The sequence below is a fragment of the Rattus rattus genome, chromosome 6 (genome assembly GCF_011064425.1).
Source record: "Rattus rattus isolate New Zealand chromosome 6, Rrattus_CSIRO_v1, whole genome shotgun sequence".
Taxonomy (NCBI): Eukaryota; Metazoa; Chordata; class Mammalia; order Rodentia; family Muridae; genus Rattus; species Rattus rattus.
The window spans coordinates 159,324,809-159,348,409 of NC_046159.1; the positions used below are offsets into that span (position 1 = coordinate 159,324,809).

A 23,601-nucleotide genomic window follows, 5' to 3' on the forward strand; every position below is an offset into this window, starting at 1 on the left:
TTACTTACATTTCAAATGTTTTCTCTTTTCTGGTTTCATGCCAATGTCCCCCATTCCCACCTCTTCCCTTCTATATGGGTGTTCCTCCCAATCTTCCCGCACCACCCCCCCAAGAATCCCATTCACTAGGGTTCAGCCTTGTAGGACCAAGGGCTTCCCCACTGGTGCAGTACTAGGCTATTCATTTACTACCTATGCAGTTGTTATTATTTGATGGAGGAATCCTATCTTCTGGTCCAATCTATTTGGAATTCTGTAGGTTTTTGTATGTTTATAGGCATCTCTTCCTTTTGGTTAGGGAAGATTTCTTCATATTTCATTGAATATATTTACTGGCCCTTCAAGTTTGGAGTCTTCACTTTCTTCTACACCTATTATCCCTAGGTTTGATCTTCTCATTGTGTCTTGGATTCCTGTATGTTTTGGGTTAGGAGCATTTTTTGCCTTTTACATTATCTTTGACAGTTGTGTCAATGTTTTCTATGGCATCTTTCTGCCCAAGGATTATCTCTTCTATTTTCTTTCTATTCTGTTGGTGATGCTTGTATCTCTGGCTCCTTGTCTCTTCCTTAGGTTTTCTATATCCAGGTTGTCTCCTTTGTGCTTTTCTTTATTGTTTCTATCCATTTTCAATTCCTTCACCTGTTTGGTTGTATTTTCTTGTAATTTTTCAGGGATTTTGTGTTTTCTCTCTAAGGGATTCTACTTGTTAAATCGTGTTTTCCTGCATTTCTTTAAGGAGTTCTTTATGTCGTACTTAAAGTCCTCTGTCAATATTATAAAATGTAGTTTAAATCAAATCTTTGGTTTTCCAGTGTGTTTGATATCCAGTATTTTCTTTCATGGGAGATCTGTCTCGATGATGCCAAGTAGTATTGGTTTCTCTTGCTTAGGTTCCTGCATTTGCCTCTAGGCATTGGGTTGTCTCTGGTGTTTGCTTGTCTTGCACTGTTTCTGATAGGTGACTTGACCCTCCTGTAGGGCTCTGTGTCCAACACTCCTGTAGAACTATTTTCTCCTGTTTCTTTTAGTTTTCTGAACAGGTGTTTGATTCAGGTGTGTAGGCGCTCCTGGTAACTGTCTTTCATCTCTAGGCATGGGCAGGAATCAGAAGGATCCTGCTCCTGATTGCTCCTTTTTCCTTGCACCCAGAGGACACAGTTGGCACTAAGCTATTCCTCTTGAGTGTAGAATATGGGCAGAGGATAGTCTCCTCCTGACTTCTCAGGACTATCCACACTTCTGAGGGTCCAGCTCTCTCCACACAGGATTTGGGTTTTAGGGAGATGTTTGGCCTGCTCAGTTCAGTGCTCAGTGCAGACCAGAACTGCAGAAGTACTTGCAACTGACTGTTTCTATATTCCTTTGTCCATAGGCACTGTGCAGTTTCCCTTTGGAAAAGGTGTGTGGGAAGAGAGGTGTGCAGAAGCGGCAGTCTTACCTGCAGTCTCAGGATATCTACACTTCCAAAAAAGATTGCATTTTCAACAAATGGTGCTTCTTCAACTGGAGGTTAGTACAGAAGAATGCAAATCAATCCAGTCTTATCACCCTGTACAAAGCTTAAGTCCAAGTGGATCAAGGTCCTCAATATTAAACCAGATACACTCAAACTAACAGAAGAAAAAGTGGGGAAGAGTCTCAAACACATGGGCACTGGGGAAAATTTCCTGAAAAAAACACCAATGGCTTATGTTCTAAGATCAAGAATCAACAAATGGGACCTCATAAAACTGCAAAGCTTCTGTAAAGCAAAGAATACTGTCATTAGGACAAAACAGCAACCAACAGATTGGGAAATGTTCTTTACCAATCTTACATCTGATAGATGGGTAATTTCCAAAATATACAGAGAACTCAAGAAGTTAGACTCTAGAAGCCGAATAACTCCATTAAAAAATAGGGTGAGGAGCTAACCAAAACATTTTCAGCTGAGGAATATTGAATGGCTGAGAAGCACGTAAAGCAATATTCAACATACTTAGTCATCAAGGAAATAAAAATCAAAACAACCCTGAGATTCAAAACTCAAGTGACAGCAGATGCTGGGAGGATGTGGAGAAAGAGGAAACACCCTTCCACTTAAGATTGATAGGTAAGATTGATGAAGCTAAGAAGTGCATGCTGACAGGAATTGGATGTAGATCTCTCCCTGAGAGGCATGATCAGAGCATGTCAAATACAGAGGTGAATGCTAGTAGGAAATCACTGAACAGAGAACGGGACCCTAGTTGGAGGAATTAGAGAAAGGATTGAAAGAGCTGAAGGAGATTTCAACCCCATAAAAACAACAATGCCAATCAACCAGAGCTTCCAGGAACTAAACAATACCCAAAGACTATACATGGACTAACCCATGGCTGCAGCTGCACATGAAGCACACCTAAAAGCTCTAGAACAAAAAGAAGCAAATACACTCAGGAGGAGCAGAAGGCAGGAAATAATCAAAATCAGGGCTGAAATCAACCAAGTAGAAACAAAAAGGACTACACAAATAATCAACAGAACCAAAAGTTGGTTCTTTGAGAAAATCAACAAGATAGATAAACCCTTAGCCAGACTAACGAGAGGACACAGAGAGTGTGTCCAAATTAACATAATCAGAAATGAAAAGGGAGACATAACTACAGAATCAGAGGAAATTCAAAAAATCATCAGATCCTACTACAGAAGCCTATATTCAACAAAACTTGAAAACCTGCAGGAAATGGACAATTTCCTAGACCTATACCAGGTACCAAAGTTAAATCAGGAACAGACGAACCATTTAAACAACCCCATAACTCCTAAAGAAATAGAAGCAGTCATTAAAGGTCTCCCAATCAAAAAGAGCCCAGGTCCAGATGGGTTCAGTGCAGAATTCTATCAGACCTTCATAGAAGACCTCATACCAATATTATCCAAACTATCCACAAAATTGAAACACATGGAGCAATACCAAATTCCTTCTATGAAGCCACAATTACTCTTAGACTTAAACCACACAAAGACCCAACAAAGAAAGAGAACTTCAAACCAATTTCCCTTATGAATATCGATGCAAAAATACTCAATAAAATTCTTGCAAACCTAATCCAAGAACACATCAAAACAATCATCCATCTTGATCAAGTAGGCTTCATCCCAGGCATGCAGGGATGGTTTAATATATTGAAAATCATCTACGTAATCCACTGTATAAAGAAACTGAAAGGTATAAACCACATGATCATTTCATTAGATGCTGAGAAAGCATTGGACAAGATTCAACACGCCTTCATGACAAAAGTCCTGGAAAGAATAGGAATTCAAGGCCCATACCTAAACATAGCAAAAGCCATATGCAGCAAACCAGTAGCTAACATTAAACTAAATGGAGAGAAACTTGAAGGAAATCCCACTAAAATCAGGGACTAGACGAGGCTTCCCACTCTCTCTCTACTTATTCAATATAGTTCTTGAAGTTCTAGCCAGAGCAATCAGACAACAAAAGGAGATCAAAGGGATGCAGATTGGAAAAGAAGAAGTGAAAATATCACTATTTGCAGATGGTATGATATTATACTTAAGTGATCACAAAAGTTCCACCAGAGAACTACTAAACCTGATAAACAACTTCAGCAAGGTGGCTGGGTATAAAATTAACTCAAATAAATCAGTAGTTTCCTCTAAACAAAAGAGAAACAAGCCGAGAAAGAAATTAGGGAAAGGACACACTTCATAATAGTCCCAAATAATATAAAATACCTCGGTGTGACTTTAACCAAGCAAGTGAAAGATCTGTGTAATAAGAAATTCAAGCCTCTGAAGAAAGAAATTGAAGAGGATCTCAGAAGATGGAAAGATCTCCCATGCTCATGGATTGGCAGGATTAACATAATAAAAATGGCCATTTTACCAAAAACGATCTACAGATTCAATGCAATCTCCATCAAAATACCAATCCAATTCTTCATAGAGTTAGACAGAACAATTTCCAAATTCATCTGGAATAACAAAAAACCCAGGATAGCTAAAACTATCCTTAACCATAAGAGGACTTCCGGGGAAATCACTATCCCTGAACTCAAGCAGTATTACAGAGCAATAGTGATAAAAACTGCATGGTATTGGTACAGAGACAGACAGATAGACCAGTAGAATAGAATTGAAGACCCAGAAATGAACCCACACACCTATGGTCACTTGATTTTTGACAAAGGAGCCAAAACTATCCAATGGAAAAAAGACAGCATTTTCAGCAAATGGTCCTGGTTCAACTGGAGGTCAGCATGTAGAAGAATGCAGATCGATCCATGCTTATCACCCTGTACAAAGCTTAAGTCTAAGTGGATCATGGACCTCCACATCAAACCAGATACACTCAAACTAATAGAAGGAATAGTGGGGAAGCATCTCGAACACATGGGCACTGGAGAAAATTTCCTGAACAAAACAATGGCTTAAACTCTAAGATCAAGAATCGACAAATGGGATCTCATAAAACTACAAAGCTTCTGTAAGGCAAAGGACACTGTGGTTAGGATAAAATGATAAACAACAGATTGGGAAAAGATCTTTACCAATCCTGCAACAGATAGAGGGCTTATATCCAAAATATACAAAGAATTCAAGAAGTTAGACTTCAGGGAGATAAATAACCCTATTAAAAAATGGGGTTCAGAGCTAACAAAGAATTCACAGCTGAGGAATGCCGAATGGCTGAGAAACACCTAAAGAAATGTTTGCCATCTTTAGTTATAAGGGAAATGCAAATCAAAACAACCCTGAGATTTCACCTCACACCAGTGAGAATGGCTAAGATCAAAAACTAAGGTGACAGTAAATGCTGGCAAGGATGTGGAGAAAGAGGAACACTCCTCCATTGTTGGTCGGATTGCTGACTGGTACAACCATTCTGGAAATCAGTCTGGAGGTTCCTCAGAAAATTGGACCTTGAACTACCTGAGGACCCAGCTATACCACTCTTGGGCATATACCCAAAAGATGCCCCAACATATAACAAAGACACATGCTCCACTATTTTCATAGCAGCCTTATTTATAATAGCCGGAAGCTGGAAAGAACCAGATGCCCTTCAACAGAGGAATGGATACAGAAATGTGGTACATCTACAGAATGGAATATTACTCAGCTAACAAAAACAATGACTTTATGAAATTCATAGCTAAATGGGTGTAACTGGAAAATATCATCCTGAGTGAGGTAACCCAATCACAGAAAAACACACATGGTATGCACTCATTGATAAGTGGCTATTAGCCCACGTGCTTCAACTACCCTAGATGCACGGGACACATGTAACTCAAGAAGGATGACCAAAATGTGAATGCTTCACTCCTTCTTTAAATGGGGAACAAGAATACCCTTGGCAGGGAATAGGGAGGTAAATTTTAGAACAGTGGCAGAAGGAACAACCATTCAGAGCCTGCCCCAAATATGGTCCATACATATACAGCCACCAAACTAGATAAGATGGATGAAGTAAAGAAGTGCAGGGTGACAGGAACCGGATGTAGATCTCTCCTGAGAGACACAGCCAGAATATGGCAAAAACATAGGCAATTGTCAGCATTAAGCCACTGAACCGATAACGGGACTCACTTTTCAGGAATCTTAGAAAGGACTGAAAGAGCTTGAAAGGGCTTGAGGCCTCATATGAACAACAATGTCAACCAACCAGAGCTTCCAGGGACTAAGCCACTACCCAAAGACTATACATGGACTGACCCTGGGCTCCAACCTCATAGGTAGCAATGAATAGCCTAGTAAGAGCAGAAGTGGAAGGGGAATCCCTTGGTCCTGCCAAGACTGAACCCCCAGTGAACGTGATTGTTGGGGGGAGGGTGGAAATAGGGGGAGGGTGGTAATGAGGGGAGCATGGGGAAGGGAACACCCATAGAGAAGAGGAAGGGGGGGGATGTTGGCCTGTCAACCGGGAAAGGGAATAATAATCAATGTAAATAAGAAATACCCAAGTTAACAAAGTTAAAAAAAAAAAAGAATAGTGAAAGAACTTCTGGACGTAACACCACTCCTGATTTCAAGCTACAGTAGAAAGGAATAATAAAAAAATTTCATAGTACTGGCATGAAATCACACAGGGCCATCAATGAAATTGATTTGACTACCCAGAAATAAACATATTTCTAAGGTCAGTTGATTTTGACAAAGAAGCTCAAACAATGCAATGTAAAAAATAGAAAAGAAAAGAAAAAGAAAAGACAAGAAAAGAAAAGATGTTCCACAATTGGTACTGGTATAACTTGATATCTACATGAAGAATGGTAAAAGATCCATATTTATCACCTGGTACAAAATGCAAGTCCAAGTCAATCAAAGACCTTAATATAAAATCTGGCAATAAGTCTATCAGAAGAGATCGTGAACTACTGCCTTGAACACATTGGCAGAGGAGACAAAATCCTGAACAGAATACCAGTACTCAGGTACTTAGTTCAACAAATAATAAATAGAAACGTAGGGTACTGAAAAATTTTGCAAGGCTAAGTTCACCATCAATAAAGTAAAACAGAAATTAAATAAACTAAATAGTGGGAAAATATCTTCCTGACAAACACATTGGACAAAGGACTAATACCCAAAATTTATAAAGAACCCAACAGTGAAGACACCAACAAGCCAAGTAACCCAATTAAAAAGAGTGGTAGAGAATTATAGAGAAAATTCTCAACAGAGGAATCTCTATCGGTTGAGAAACCCTTAAGGAAATATTAAACATCCACACTGACCAAGGAAATGCAAATCAAAACAACTCTGAGATTGCATCTTACACCCTTCAGAATGGCTAAGATAAAAATCTCAAGAGACAGCACATACTGCTGAGACTGTGGATCAAGGGAGAACACTCCACCATTGGTGATGGGATTGAAAACTGGCATATCCACTTTGGTCATCAATTTGGTAGTCTCATAAAAAATTGAGAATAGTTCTACATTCAACACCCAACTATATCCTCCTTCTGGGCATAAACCCAAAAGATGCCACTTTCCACACAAAGTCACTTGCTCAACTATATTCACAGCAGCTTTATTCGTAATAGCCAGTAACTAAAAACAATTAAAGAATTGATAGAGAAAATGTAGTTCATTTACACAGTAGAATACTATTTGTCTATTAAAGACGTGGATATCATGAAATTTGTACTCAAATTTATGCAATTAGAATATATCATTGTGAGTGGAAATCATGCATGGCATTCACTTACTTTTATGTGGACTTTAGTCATAAAGTAGTGGATAGCCATGCTACAATCCACAGACCAAAAGATACTAAGTAACAGGGAAGAGGCAAGGGAGGATGAATGTATCTTACTCAAATGAGGAGACAACATAGTCATTGGAGGTGGAAGGATGGAGGGAACTGTGTGGGAGCTACAATGAGGATGGGGATGGGGATGGGTATCAGGTACTGGAAGTGGGTTGTGGGAGAGGTCTGTGGGTGAGATTGGTAAACAATGGTGGGAAATTTTGGAGTAACTGGATACTTGGACAATGGAGAGTCCCAGGCTGTTTATAATAGTGACTGAGCTGAGTCTTATAAGAGAAGTGTTTATGGAGATTGAATTGGCCACCTTATGAACCATGCAGAACTACTAGTAAGAAGAAGGGAACATCAACCAACTAACAAAATCTTCAATCCTTTAGGTGGAACAAAGATGGAGGGAGGAGCCAGATGATGATTGATCCAACATGAGATACATCCCATGTTTGAGGGCCAAATCCCTGAAATTATTTATGGTACATTGCTATGCTTGCAAATGGGTGCATAGGATAACTGTCTCCTGAAGTCTTAATTCAACATTGGATAGAAACAAAGGCACCAACATGAGCTAAACAGAAGGAGGTGCTTGGGGAGTCTGTGCCACAGTAGGGAATAAAATTCAGGAAGCTGGAGGGAGCAAGGACAGCACAAGAAGAGCTACTGAGTCAACTAGAAGAACCCATGATTCTCGCTGAGACTGAATAACCAACCAAGGAGGATACAGTGGCTGGAACTAGGTCCTCTACCCATTCATAGCATAAGTGAAACTTGGTCCTTATATGGATCTCCTCACACCTGGAATGAAACCAGTCTCTGACAGAGTTGCCTGTCATTCCCTTCCCTAAACTGCAAAGCCTGGTTGGGGCTCAGTAGTAGAAGTTAGGCTTAGGCCTACTCTAACTGGCAACCCTAAGGTTATGTGGCACCCAAGGACATCTTCCCTTTCTAGGAAGAGAAGAGGAAGAGACAATGGTGGGAGGAGGGTTTACTAGGGTGGGATTGGGAAGAGAGGAGGCATGGGAGCAGCTATCAGGTTATAAAGTGAGTAAATAAATAAAAAAATAAAGATAAAAAAATAATTGAAGAGTTCTGTCAAACTCAATAGAACACTTGAAAAATCTAAATCAAAAAACAAAGCAAGTTTATCAAAGAGGAAAGAGAGAAAATAATAAGCAGAAATCTATAAAATTCAAATAGAAACAAAGAGAATAATACAAAGAATCAATGAACCAACAAAGAATTGGTTCTTTTAGAAAATCAACAAGGTATGAAAACCCCTATCCAAACACATAGAGAATATCCAAATTAAATCAAAATAAAATGGCACATAGCAACAGACAATGAGGACATCCAGTGAATCATTATGTCATACTTTAAAAATGTATAGTCCACAAAATTGGAAAATCTAAAAGAAATGGACAATTTTCTCAATAGATACTACTTACCAAAGTTAAATCAAGATCAGCTACACAATTTAAATATACCTATAACTTGTAAACATTTGAACCAGGCAAAGGACATCATTCTTACCATAAAATGGTAGCTACAATATTTGAAAAGAATTTCACTAAGTCCACATCTGAAAGAGAGCTAACAGGCAAAGTATTAAAACCCTGAGAAACTAAACTTCAAGAAACCAAACAATCCAATTAAAAATGGGGTACATATCTACATAAAACACTATAAAAGGCTGAATCTGTAATGGCCTAGAAACTCTTAAAAATACTCAACATTCTTACCCTCAATGAAATACAAATGAAACCTACTTTGAGTCTTCCTTTTTACACCCTTCAGAGTGGTTGAAATCAATAACACAAATGACAACTCATCCCGGCATGAGTGGGAAGTAAGGGGAACACTCTTCCATTGCTGGGGAAAGCACAAACTTGTACAGCTACTTTTCAAATCAATATGGCATTTCCTCAAACAATTGGGTTACAATCTACCTCAAACCCAGCTATATTTCTCCTGGGCATAAATCTAAAGGATACTCAATTATAACACAAGGACACTTGTTCAACTATTTCACAGTAGCTTTATTAAAATAGTTAGAAACTAAAAAACACAACATCTGAATTGATAAAGAAAATATGGTAAATAGTCACAACAGAGTATTACTGAGTGGTTAAAAATTAAAACATTATGAAATTTGTAGGCAGATGGATAAAACTAGAAAAACATCAAACTTAGTATTGTAACCCAGACTCAAGAAGACAAATGCAGTGTGGACTCTCTTACGAGTAGATAGAAAAAAATAAAATAATAGATTATTATGCTACAATCCACAGAACCAGAGACACAAAGTAACAAGTAGGGCTCAAAGGGAAATGCATAGAAGGGGAAAATGAATAGAATTTGCAGGTAGACTGGGGGGCAGGAGGGATGGGAACAGGAGGGATCAGGCAGGAGGTGGAGGCATAGTATTAAGAGAGATCACTGGAATTGGGTTGTGGTTGGGAGGGTGATGTAGACACCTAATTAAGTGGAAACTCCCTGAGATAAATGAGAGTGACCTTAGCGAAGCTTCGTAATAATGCGGGATTTGGAGTCCGAACTGGTAATCTTCTATAAATAGGGAAGGCATACAGCAGAGGGACTGGGACATAAACCCAACAGAGACTTTCTACCTACAATCTGCCCTTCCTGTCAGATGTCCTGAGGTAATGGAGACACTGAACTTGTGGATGTGGCTAACCTGTGTCTTTTACAATGTTCGACCCAGAGTCCTGAAGGGAGCCTATGCTTCCTGCATCACTAGAAACCAGAGAGATGACAGCCCACAGCACCAGGACAGAACCAAAGTAAGTGGAAAAATATCAATGAAATGATGCCCAATTATATTTTGATATACTCAGAGATTAGCACCTAACCCAAATTTTCACCTGATAGAAGCATGATCCCGCAATTGATGGGAGCAGACGCAGAGATCCATAGACAAACACAAGGCAGAGCCAGGGAAAACCCGTAGATGAGAAGATAGAGAAAGGATTATAGGAGCCAGAGGCATCAAGGACAGCAGGAGCACAGGGCTCATAGAATCTTCTATGAAGGAACACATGGGATCACAGAGATTGACATAAGAAATATGAACCCTGTATGGGTCTGAGCCATGTCCTCTGCATAGACATGATAGTTGTGTAGTTTCCGAGTTTTTCTGGGAGTCCTAAGAATTAGAGGGGGTGTCTCTGACACTTTTTCCTATGCTTCTTGAGATTTTTACCCCTAATGGGTTACCTAATCTAGTCTTCATAAGAGGCTTTGTACCTTGTCTTACTCTAACGTGCTATGCCATGTTCGGCTGATATCCTTGGGAGGCCTGTTTCTTGTTTATAAAAGGAAAAGGGGTGGATCTGGGGAGAGAAGATATTAGAGAGGGATTGGAAGGAATGGAGAGATAGGAAACTGAGGTCAGGAAGTATTGTATAAAAGAATAAATAAAATCATAATTGGGAAACAAATCTACAATATTGTCTTAACACTATTCTTGATGATTTAGAGTAAATTAACATATTTTCAACATAAATGCTAAAAAGTCACTACAAGTAAGAATCTTCTTTCGAGTAAACTCAGCATCAGGGAAACATTTATGATATTAATTAAGATAGAGAAAGGGAATTCATGTGGATATATCAACTTATGGTGTACCATTTACTGAAAGAACTCCATACATCTTGGCAACAGAAATGATAGAAGAATGTATGCTACCACAAATTTAACTTAAATTATATAAAATGTTTCCTTGTTTCTTGGACTATTAAATAATTTAAAAAGAATCAGTTATTTTTATGAATAATTGAGGCTAGAACTCCTTATAAAATAAAATCCTAGAAGCATTGCTAAATCCAGTTCCAAAGGGTCCAATGACCTCATATGATCTCTGTGAACATCAGAATTGCATACATGCAGACATGCTAGCACAACACTCACACCTCGAAAATAAAGTGAATCTCCCCCTTTTATAATTATTCTTTCATCTTTTATTACAGTCCACTCATTATCCCCCACCAATATTCACCCTGACTGTTCCTCATTGTATACTTCCTCTCTGATGTCCAAAAGGATGTCCCCACCCCAATGGACCTCCTCACTCCCCAGGGCCTCAAGTCTCTTGAAGGTTATGTGTGCCTTCTCTCACTGAAGCAAGACCAGGCAGTCTTCTGTTGTATATATTTCAAGGTCATTTAAAAAAAAGAGACAAATGACCCCCTATTAAAAAGCCCGTTGGCATTTTGGCCAAAAGTTTTTCAGGACATTGATTATTCTGTTTTCAGAACTGATTTGTACCAAAGGAGTAACTGTGGGATAGACATTCATCACAAAATTCTGAATAGTCAGGATGCCAGGGTTGTACCTCCATATCAGGACTGAGGTGGATGAGATGATGAAGTCCAGCCAGTACATGACCACAAAGCAAATCACCAGCAGCAAGATGTTCTTGGTGACCCTTTTCTCAGGGGACACTCTCAAGTGTCTGATGCTATGAAGATGCTTGCATTGCCTCTCATGTCTGAACAAGATAATCACCATGTACGCACTTGTGGTACACATGACTCCTACAAGAAACACATCTCTTAAAGTTGTCACTGTTAAAATCAATCCTCTGATGATGATATTTATTGAAAAAAGTGAGCAACATATAGTGCCCTTCATCTGGTTGGTCTCACTCAAATTGATATAAGCACCAACAGAAAAGATCTGATCAAGGACATATGGAAAGACCGAAAATAGAAGAAAGCATAGATGACGAATTTTTTAAATTTATGTTTAAATTTTTCCAGCAGCGAGGTACTGGGACTGATAGTGATAGCCTGGAACACACTCAGGAGGCAGGTGACACAGATAGAGAGGCCTCTCATCACCCTGTTTATGTAAAAAGTTGCCTTACATTTGAAGTCATTCTGAATTTTCAGCAACTCAAACATGTCCTCAAGCCGAATATCCCATCCAGTGAAGATCATATTTATATGAATAAAAGTCAGTTGACAGGAGATCAGGTCCACAGGCTTAGGTCTGTGACCTGGGATTATGAAGATATAGAAAATCAGCAGGAACATATTGGCTAGTACTCCTAGTCCAGCTTGGAAATAAAGAACATTCTTGATTGAAGACATAAATGGAAAGTGTATTCATCTTAATAGCATAATGGAAGTCTATGTCATATATCTGAAAAAAATAGGTTACATATGAAAATTATGATACACTTCCAGTGTAGGTTTATAAATCATTCTATTTCCCTACTAATTATTCAGTAACCTATCTCTTTCTCTTTTGATATTTCATTCTGGAAATAGCCTACATTTCTATATGTCTTCCAAGTCTTTCCTATATAGAGAATATATTATTAATAGTAAATTAATTTAGAGTCATATCTATACAGAATATCCACTTTGTGTTCCTGTATTACACCTGAATCTCATACTCTAGAAATTCAATTTTATTAATTTGAATTGGCTATTTTGTATTTAAAAATCGAAACAGTATTAATGAGCACAAATGTACAAAAACTATGGTGAGATTGGGGAAAATCATAAAAGATATCAAAAACAGATTAAAATACATTGTAATGTATTATTTTACTAAGATTTATTAAGAATTTATCTATATTTTACTTACAATTCTAATGAAATCCCAGGCAAAATGTCTATCACAATTCATCTTTTATATGTTTCTTTCCCATGAGATCTTACATCCTCGGAATCTAGAATTGAAGACATAGATACAGTGGAAGACCATTGGTGTACTCCAATTCAAGATTAAGGGACTAATTCTAAGACATCAAGAAAAGACCATTTTTTTACATCTTTTTTGGGGAGGATGGTTGGGTAAATCCTTAACAGGATGGTTCCTTATGGCTTTTTCACCAAAACATGTTTTTTTTCTGACACTTCTGTATTCTGTATTTGTCTCCCTCACCCTTACCTAAGAACCCACCCATTTCCCATTTTCCTTTTAGATTAATTGTGTCCTGCTGCTACTCCCCTGTACCTTCTTCCCCACTTCATCTGTATTTACCTGCCTCTTGACCGTAAGGAGCCCTCTCTTTTCCATTTTCCTGATGAGACACTTGTAGCCTGCTATGCTGTTGTCCATTGCTCCCACCCTCACGCCTATCCTTTCAGTGGTCCCACTTTTGTTTCCTGCTTTCTGCAGTTACTATAGGCTACATAATCACATCTGAAGACTTGGAGCTGGGAGCTTCCAACAAGAGAGAATATGGGATTCTAAGACAACCCTATTTTCCATACATTATGACAAAAGCAAACTTGCTGAAGATGACCATATAGGGATTGCTTGGAATTTTCGTTTAAAAGAGATCTCTTCTCAGGTAAAGAAATACAAGTTCTCAGTGCTATCATACATCATCTGTGCCCAGACACATTTACAGTACTATTTAAAAACCTTTTTTGCTTATGTAAGTTACTTGGCCTGGTTAGCATGATCAATTTGTTATTCAATTCATTTAATTCAGGCTTTTAAAATGAGCTTTGTGATAAAGAAGTAGAAAATGACCACACTGATTCAAAGCATGTGAGTGCCTGATTATATTTTCAAGTTCACTTGATTATTCCATATACACAAATGCATACATGTATATATATATATATATATATACATATAATGCAAATAATGCAGCAGCTAGCAGATGAGAACATCCTATAATCATATATCTCCATGAATATAAGATGATATATCATACATTTTACAGATACATTTCTTTTGCTCCTAAAATGCTTAATATAATAAATAAATGGATTCATCCCAATTTTCAGAGCCAGATATTTAGTTTATCAACATACGTTACTGTTGCTGTACTGTGACATTGTTATTTTTTTATGTTCTATTTTTTCCCATCTTTACTAAATTGAGAATTTCTTATTTACATTTCGATTGTTATTCCCCTTCACGGTTTCCGGGCCAACATCCCCCTAACGCCTCCCGTTCCCTTTCTATATGGGTGTTCCCCTCCCCATCCTCCCCCAATTACCACCCTCCCCCCAACAATCACGTTCACTGGGGGTTCAGTCTTGGCAGGACCAAGGGATTCCCTTTCCACTGGTGCTCTTACTAGGCTATTCATTGCTACCCATGAGGTTGGAACCCAGGGTCAGGCCATGTATAGCCTTTGGGTAGTGGCTTAGACCTGGAAGCTCTGGTTGGTTGACATTGTTTTTCATATGTGGTCTTGAGCCCCTTCAAGCTCTTCCAGTCCTTTCTCTGATTCCTTCAACGGGGGTCCCGTTCTCAGTTCAGTGGTTTGCTGCTGGCATTCACCTACGTATTTGCTGTATTCTGGCTGTGTCTCTCAGGAGAGATCTACATCCGGTTCCTGTCGGCCTGCACTTCTTTGCTTCATCCATCTTATCTAATTGGGTGGCTGGCTCTGAATGGATGTTCCTTCTGCCTCTGTTTTAAACTTTGCCTCCCTATTCCCTGCCAAGGGATTCTTGTTCCCCTTTTAAAGAAGGAGTGAAGCATTCACATTTTGTCCATCCCTCTTGAGTTTCATGTGTTCTGTGCACCTAGGGCAATTCAAGCATTTGGGCTAATAGCCACTTATCAATGTGTGTATTTCTGTGATTGGGTTACCTCACTCAGGATGATATTTTCCAGTTCCCTCCATTTGCCTATGAATTTCATAAAGTCATTATTTTTGATGGCTGAGTAATATTCCATTGTGTACCACATTTTCTGTATCCATTTCTCTGTTGAAGAGCATCTGGGTTCTTTCCAGGTGGCTTATGGACAGGAAACCATAAAAGGGAATAACATTTGAAATGTGAATAAATACCCAATAAAAAGAAAGATACAAAAATAGAAATGTAAATAAAGAAATAAATCCAATAAAAAAAAAGCAAGTTTTAGATTACCCATGGTATCCTCCTTGCTTCCAAAACTTTCATGATTCCCTCCACACTTACTTGAATGTTTCTTCAGAGGCTTACATAAAAATTAACAACTCAACAGATAAAATTAAAATATGTCACACTCTCCTAATACACTTAGGAAAAGTAATTGTTCTTACTGAGCACTTGGGAGAGAGAGAGTGGATCATTAGGACAAACTGTGCTGTTGGTGCTGGAATTTAGCTCAGCTGATAGACAATATGTCTAAAAGGTATTGTGCATATAGGCACCATGAAATAAATCAAACCTTCAGGTTATAGGCACAAGTGAGAAAATCTTTGAAAGATCAGGGATGAGAGATGAATACTTAAATATAATAAAAGCAATATAACAGAAACCAATTGCCATCATCAAATTAAGTTAGAGAACATTAAAGCAATTCTACTAAAACCAGAGACAAGGCAATACTGCTCAAACTCTCTGCATCTATTCAGCATAGCACTTAAAGTTCCAGCCATGGAAATAAGGCAAATAAAGGAGATCAAAGGAACACAAATTGTAAAGGAATAGCCAAAGTATCTCTATTGGCAGATGATATTATATTATACATATATGACCCAAAAATTCTACCAGAGAACTCTTATATCTGATAAACACCTTCAGCAAATTGGCTGGGTTCAAATCAACTCAAAAACATCAGTAACTCTTCTTATACAAACAATAATTAGGCTGAGAAAGACAATAGAAAAATAACAGCCTTCACAAGTTATTAATATTAGATAAAAATATTACAATGTGTAACTCTAACCAAGCAAGCGAAAGGTCTATATGAGAAGAACTTCAAGTCTCTGAAGAAAGAAATGGAGGGAGATATCAGAAGAAGGAGAATATCTCTTGCTCAGGATTGGCAGGATTAACATAATGAACATGGACATCTTATCAAAGACAATCTACAGATTCAGTGCAATTCCCATCAGAATTCCAGCACATTATGTTACAGATCTTCAAATGCAATTCTCAATTTATATGAAATTTATAGGAAAAATAGAAAAAACCCAGGATAGTTTAATCAGTAAATGTCCAGTTAAAAATGCAATAAAAGCACAGTGAAAGAGCTGGAGATAACACCATTCCAAATTTCAAGCTACACTACAGAACAAGAACAAAAAAAAATTTCATAGTACTGGCCTGTAATCAGACAGGTTCATCAATGAAATTAAATTGAAGACCCAGAAATAAACTCATATCCTTATGGACACTTTTTATTGACAAAGAAGCCCAAACAATACAATGTAAAAGGAGGAAACATCTTCCACAATTGGTACTGGTATAACTGGATTTCTGCATGAAGAAGAATTCTAATAGGTCCATATTTATCACCCTGTACAAAGTGCAAATCCAAGTGAATCAATGACCTTAATGTAACGTCTGACACACTTAATCTATCAGAAGAGATAGTGAACAACTGCCTTGGACACGTCGGAAGAGGAGACAAATTCCTGAACAGAACACCAATACTCAGGTACTTAGATTAACAAATAATAAATAGAAACTTATGTACTGAAAAGGTTTTTTATTGATGAATAAAACAAAATAGCGGATTATTGAATGGGAGCATATCATCCTGAACAATGCATATGACAAAGGACTAATATCTAAAATAAATAAAGAACTCAAGAACTTAGACACCAACAAGCTATATTACCCAATTAAAATGTTTGGTAGAGAATTCTCAACAGAGGAACACTTAAAGAAATGTTTAACATCCATATTGATCAAGGAAATGCAAATCAAAACCATGCTGTGACTCCATCTTACATCCTTAAGAATGGCTAAGATCAAAATCACAAGAGACAGCACATACTGGTGATGTTATGCATCAAGGGGGAACACTCCTCCATCGGTGGTGGAATTGTTAACTAGCACATCTAGTTTGGCTATTAATTTGGTAGTTTCATAAAAAAAATTGAGAATAGTTCTACCCCAAGACCCAACTATATACTACTTCTGGGCATCAACCCAAAAGATGACCCCCTTTATACAAGGACACTTGCTCAGCTATGTTCATAGCAGCTTTATTCATAATAACCAGTAACTAAAAACAACCAAGATGCCCTTCAATTAAAGAATGGATACAGAAAATGTAGTTCATTTACACAGTAGAATACTACTTGGCTGTTAAAAATGAGGATATCATGAAATTTTCACACATAGTTATTGGAGGTAAATGGATAGAGGGAACTGTGTGGGAGATACAATGAGGATAGTGATGGGGATCAGATATGAGAAGAGGGGAGTAGTAGAGGTCTGTGAGTGTGGTAAACAGTGGGAGGAAGTTTTGGAGTAACTGGATACCTAGGACAAGGGAGAGTCCCTGGGTGTCTAGGGTAGTAACTCCACCTGAGTCTTATAAGAGAAGTGGTTATGGAGACTGAATTAGGCACCTTAAGAAACCATGCAGAACTTCTAGTTAAAAGAAGGGAACATCAACCAATTAAAAAAATCTTGGCAGGTATAAAGGGAGCAAAGATTGAGGAAGTAGCCAACTAATGGTTGTTCCAACTGGAGATACTTCCCAGGTTTGAGAGTCAATCCCTGACATTATTAATGGTACTCTGCTATGCTTGCAGATGGGTGCCTAGCATAATTGTCTCCTGAAGGCTTAATCCAACATTGGATAGAAACAGAGGCACAGACCTGAGCTAACAGGAAGTGCTTGGGGAGTTTTTTGCAACAGTAGGGGATAAAATTCATGCAACTGTAGAGAGCAAGGACAGCACAAGAAGACTTACAGAGTCATCTAGAAGAATCCATGATTCTCTCCGAACAACCAATCAAGGAGGATACAGTTTCTGGAACTAGGCCCCCTATCCATTCATAGCATATGTGAATCTTGCAATAAGAATAAAATGGGTCTCTGACAATGTTGCCTGCCATTGTATCCCCTTCCCAAAACTGCACTGCCTGGTTGGGATTCAGTAGTAGAAGTTAGGCTTAGGCCTACTGCAATGGGCAACCCTAAGGTTGTGTGGCACCCAAGGAAAGCTCCCCTTTCTATGTAGAGAAGAGGAAGAGACAATGGTGGGAGCAGGATTAATTAGGGTGGGATTGGAAAGAGAGGAGGCATGTGAGCAGCTATCAGGATAAAAGATATGTAAATAAATAAAAAATAAAGGTAAAAAATATAATTGAAGAGATCTATCAAACTTAGTAGCACAATTGAAAGCTCTAAATCAAAAACAAAGCAAGTTCATCAAAGAGGAAAGAGAGCAGAAAATAAGCTGAGATCCACATCTGAAAGAGAGGTAACAGGTAAAGTATTAAAAAACCCGAGAAACTAAACATTAAGCAACCAAAACCAAACAATACAATTAAAAATGGGGTACATATCTATACAAAACATTATCAAAGGTTGAATCTATAATGTCTCAGAATCTCTTAAAAATATTGAACATTCTTACGCCTCAGTGAAATGCAAATCCAACCTACTTTGAGTTTTCATCTTACACACTTCAGAGTGGCTGAAATCAATAACACAAATGACAACTCATCCTGGCATGAGTGTGGAGTAAGGGGAACACTCCTCCATTCCTGGGATGAATGCAAACTTGTACAGCTACTTTTCAAATCAATATGGCATTTCCTCAAACAATTTGGAATCATTCTACCTCACACCCAGCTATACTTCTCCTGGGCATATACCCAAAGGATACTCAATTATACCACAAGAACACTTGCTCAACTATGTACACAGTAGCTTTATTCATAATAGGTAAGAACTGTAAACAACAGAACCTATGAATGGATAAAGAAAATATTGTAAATATACACAATAGAGTATTACTCAGTTGTTAAAAATACAAACATTGTGAAATTTGTAGACAGATGAATAAAACTAGAAAAAAAAATCATCCAGAGTTCTGTAACCCAGACTCAACAAGACAAATACAATGTGTACTCTCTTATAAGTAGATACTAAGAATCAAATAATAGATTATTATGGTACAATCCATAGATTCAGGGCTGAAAGTAACAAGGAGGGCTCAAAGTGAGATGCATGGAAGGGGAAAAGAATAGAGTTTGCACATAGACTGGGGAGCAGGAGAGATGGGAACAGGAGGGATCAGGCAGGAGGTATGAAGATGGAGGGATAGTATTAAGAGGGATCACTGGAATTGGGGGGCTGATTGGGAGGGTGATGCAGAAACCTGATTAATTGGAAACTCCCTGAGATAAATGATAATAACCTTAGTGAAACTTCCTAGTAATGTGGGGTTTGGAGTCTGAACTTGTAATCTTCTATAAATAGGCAAGGCATACAGCAGAGAGACTGGGACATAAACCCAGTAGAAACTTTCTACCTATCATCTCCCCTTCCTGTTAGATGTCCTGAGGTAATGGTGATACTGAATATGTGTGTGTGGCTAACCTATGTCTGGTACAACTTTTGACCCAGAGACCTGGAGGGAGCCTATGCTTCCTGCATCACCAGGAACCAGAGAGAGGACAGCCCATAGGCCCAGGACAGAACCAAACCAAATGGAAAAATATCAAGGAAATGATCCCCAATTATACTTTGCTATACTCAGAGATTAGCACCTATTCTAATTGTCACCTAAGAGAAGCATGATCCAGCAACTGATGGGAGCAGATGCAGAGATCCATAGCCAAAGACCAGGCAGAGCCAGGAAAACCTGTAGATGAGAAGAGGAAGAAAGAATGATAGGGCCAGAGTGGTCAAGGACACCAGAAGCATAGAACTAATAGAATCTACCAAGGAGGAAACACAATGAATCAGAGAGATTGAAGTAAGTTATATGGGTATGAGCCATGTCTTCTGCATATACATGATAGTTGTACAGTTTGGGTGTTCCTATGGGATTCCTAAGAGTGGGAGGGGGGTGTCTCTGACACTTTTGCCTATGCTTGGGAAGTTTTTTCTCCTAGTGGTTTGCCTCATCTAGTCTTCATAAAAAAGGCTTTGTACGTTGTCTTATTATAACTTGCTATGCCATGTTCAGTTGATATCCTTGGGAGGCCTACTCTTTTTCTCCTAAGAGGAAAAGGAGTGGACTTGGGGAGAGAAGATGGGGGGAGGGATTGGAAGAAGTGGAGGGATGGGAAACTGAGGCCAGGAAATATTGTATGAGAGAATAATAATAATAATTGGGAAACAAGTCTACAATAGCATCTTAACACAATTCTTGATGATTTAATGTAAATTATCTTATTTCCAACATAAAAGCTAAAATGTTACCATAAGTAAGAATCTTCTTCTGGGTAAACTCAGTATCAGAGGAACATTTATTATATGAGTTTAAATGGAGAAAGATAATTCTTGTGAAAATATCAACTGATTGTGTACCATGAGAAGAAGGAACTCCATTCATCTTGGCAGCAAGTTTGATTGAAAAAAAATGTATGATACCACGAATTTTACTTAAATCATATAAAAATCTACTTTGCTTCTTGTACTATTAAAACTTAAAAAGAATAAGTTTTTTTTAAAATAATTGAGTCTAGAACTCCTCTCAAAATAACATTCTACAAGCACTGTTAAGTCCAGATCCAATGGGTCAAATGTCCTCCTTTGACCTCTGTGAACACCAGGAATGAAGACATGCCTAGACAACACTCATACACATTAAATAAAATAACTCTCCCCTCTTTAAAAAATTATTCTTAGGGGTTGGGGATTTAGCTCAGTGGTAGACCACTTGCCTAGCAAGTGCAAGGCCCTGGGTTTGGTCCCCAGCTCCAAAAAAGAAAACAAAAATAAAAAATATTCGTTTTTAAAATTTTTTATTAGATACATTTGTTTACTTACATTTCAAATGTTATTCCCTTTCCTGGTTTCCTGTCCATAAGCCCCCCTCACCTCCCTTCCCCTCCCGCATACAGGTATTCCCACCATACATCCTCCTTACTGCTCCCCCCGTATTCCCCTGTACTGGGGCTCCAACCTTGGCTTCCCCTTCCACTGGTGCCCTATTCTCTGCTACATATGCAGTTGGAGCCCTGGGGCAGTCCATGTATAGACTTTAGGTAGTGGTTTGGTCCCTGGAAGCTCTGGTTGTTGGCATTGTTGTGCTTATGGGGTTGCAAGCTCCTTCAACACTTTCAATACTTCCTCTAATTCACCCCAAGGGGGTCCTGTATTCATTTCAGGGAGAATCCAAGAAGACCCAGCATTTTGCTGCATGCAGGAAACACACCTCAGAGGCAAAGACAGACACTACCTCAGAGTAAATGGCTGGAAAACAACTTTCCAAGCAAATGGCCCAAAGAAACAAGCTGGAGTTGCCATTGTAATATCAAATAAAACTATTCTTTAATCGTTTTTTACAGTCCACTCATTATCCTCCTCCCAGTATGCCCTCTGAATGTACCTCATCCTTTACTTCCTCCCTGATATCCAAGAGGATGTCCCCACCTCATTAGACCTCCCCACTTCCTGGGGCCTCAAGTCTCTCAAATGTTATGTTTGTCTTCTCACTGAGCCAAGACCAGGTAGTCCTCTGCTGTATATGTGTTGGAGTCAATTTTTTTAAGAAAAAGAGAAAAATTCCCCCCTTTTAAAAAGCCTGTTAGCATTTTGGCCATAAGTTTTTCAGGACATTGATTATTCTGCTGTCAGAACTGATTTGTACCAAAGGAGTAATTGTGGGATAGACATTCATCACAAATTTCTGAATAGTCAGGATAACAGGGTTGTACTTCCATAACAGGATAGAGGTGGAAGAGATGATGAAGTCCACCCAGTACATGACTACAAAGAAGACCACCAGGAGCAAGATGGTCTGGGTGGCTCTTTTTTCAGGGGATGCTCTCAAGTGGCTGATGCTATGAAGATGTTTGCATTGCTTCTGATGTCTGAATAAGAAAATCACCATGTATGCACTTGTGGTCAGCATGACTCCTACAAGAAACACATCTCTTAAAGTTGTCACTGTTAAAATCAATCCCCTGATGATGCTGTTCATGGGAAAGTTTGAGCAGTATGTAGTGACCTTCATCTGGTTGGTCTCACTCAAATTGGTATAAGCACCAACAGAGAAGATATGGTTACTGCTGAAGGACAAATTGAAAGACCAAAAATAGAAGAAGGCATAGATGATGTAGTTTTTCAGCTTATGTTTAAATTTTGCCAACAGCGAAGTACTGGGACTGATTGTCACAGCCTGGAACACACTCAGGAGGCAGGTGACACAGATAGAAAGGCCTCTCATTACCCTGTTTATGTAGAAAGTTGCCTTACATTTGAAGTCATTCTGAATTTTCAGCAACTCAAACATGTCCTCAAGCCAAATATCCCATCCAGTGAGGACCATAATTATGTGAATAAAGGTCAGTTGACAGGAGATCAGGTCCACAGGCTTAGGTCTGTGACCTGGGATTATGAAGATATAGAAAATCAGCAGGAACATATTGGCTAGTACTCCTAGTCCAGCTTGGAAATAAAGAACATTCTTGATTGAAGACATAAATGGAAAGTGTATTCATCTTAATAGCATAATGGAAGTCTATGTCATATATCTGAAAAAAAAAGGTTACATATCAAAATTATGATTTGCTTCACAGTATGGCCATATAATCATTCTATTTTCCCTATTAATTATTGAATAACCTACTTTTTTCTCTTTTGATGTCTCATATTGGATATAGCCTACATTTCTATATATCCCCCAAGTATCTCCTGTAGAGAGAGAATATTATAGACAATGAATCTATTTATAATCATATCTATACACACTTTGTGTTCCTGTATTATACCTGAGTCCCATACCTTAGAAATTCAATTTTATTAATTTAAATTGGCTCATTTTATATTTAATAACTAGAACAGTAGTAATGATCATAGAATATCAGTCACATTTGCACAAATGTAGAAAAGCTACGTGGAGATGGGGGAAAATCATAAAAGATATAAAAAAACAGATTCGAATACATTATAGTGTATAATTTTACTAATATGTATTTAGCAATTATTTTTATCTTACTCACAATTCTAATGGAATCCCAGGCATAATTCATGGTAATGTGATAGGTTTAATCACCAAAAGTCTATCTGATTCATCTTTTATATGTTTATTTTCAAATGAAATCTAACATCCTCGGAGTCAAGAATTGAAGATGTACATGGAGTGGAAGACCATTTGTGAACCCCCATTCAGTATGAAGGATCTACTTCTGATGTATCAAGAAAAGACCGTTTTTGAAAATCTTTTATGGGGAAGATGGGTGGATAAATCCTTAACACTATATTTCCTTATGACTTTTTCAAAAAAACATGTTATTTTCCCTCACTTCTTCTGCTTTCTGTATTTGCCTTCCTTCCCCTTACCTAAGAACCCACCCATTTCCCACTTCCCTCATAGATCAATTGTGTCCTGTTGCTACTCCCCTGTACCTTCCTCCCCACTTCATGTGTATTTACCTGCCTCTGCACTAAGGAGCCCTATGTTTTCCATTTTCCTGATGAGAAAATTGTAGC

General features: G+C 38.3%; 1 protein-coding gene and 1 pseudogene across 1 annotated transcript; both read right to left on the bottom strand.

The window, feature by feature from the left end:
- Positions 1–11,472: 11,472 nt before the first annotated feature.
- Positions 11,473–12,374, bottom strand: LOC116903035 (annotated as a pseudogene).
- A 9,320-nt stretch (positions 12,375–21,694) lies between these two features.
- Positions 21,695–22,591, bottom strand: LOC116903036 (putative vomeronasal receptor-like protein 4). The gene has a single exon (XM_032905339.1). It carries the CDS (start codon positions 22,589–22,591, stop codon positions 21,695–21,697), a length of 897 nt encoding a protein of 298 aa, XP_032761230.1.
- Positions 22,592–23,601: the final 1,010 nt, after the last annotated feature.

Bases quoted from the DNA above. Each gene is read 5' to 3' on its own strand.
- LOC116903036 (XM_032905339.1), bottom strand. From the start codon at position 22,591: ATGTCTTCAATCAAGAATGTTCTTTATTTCCAAGCTGGACTAGGAGTA.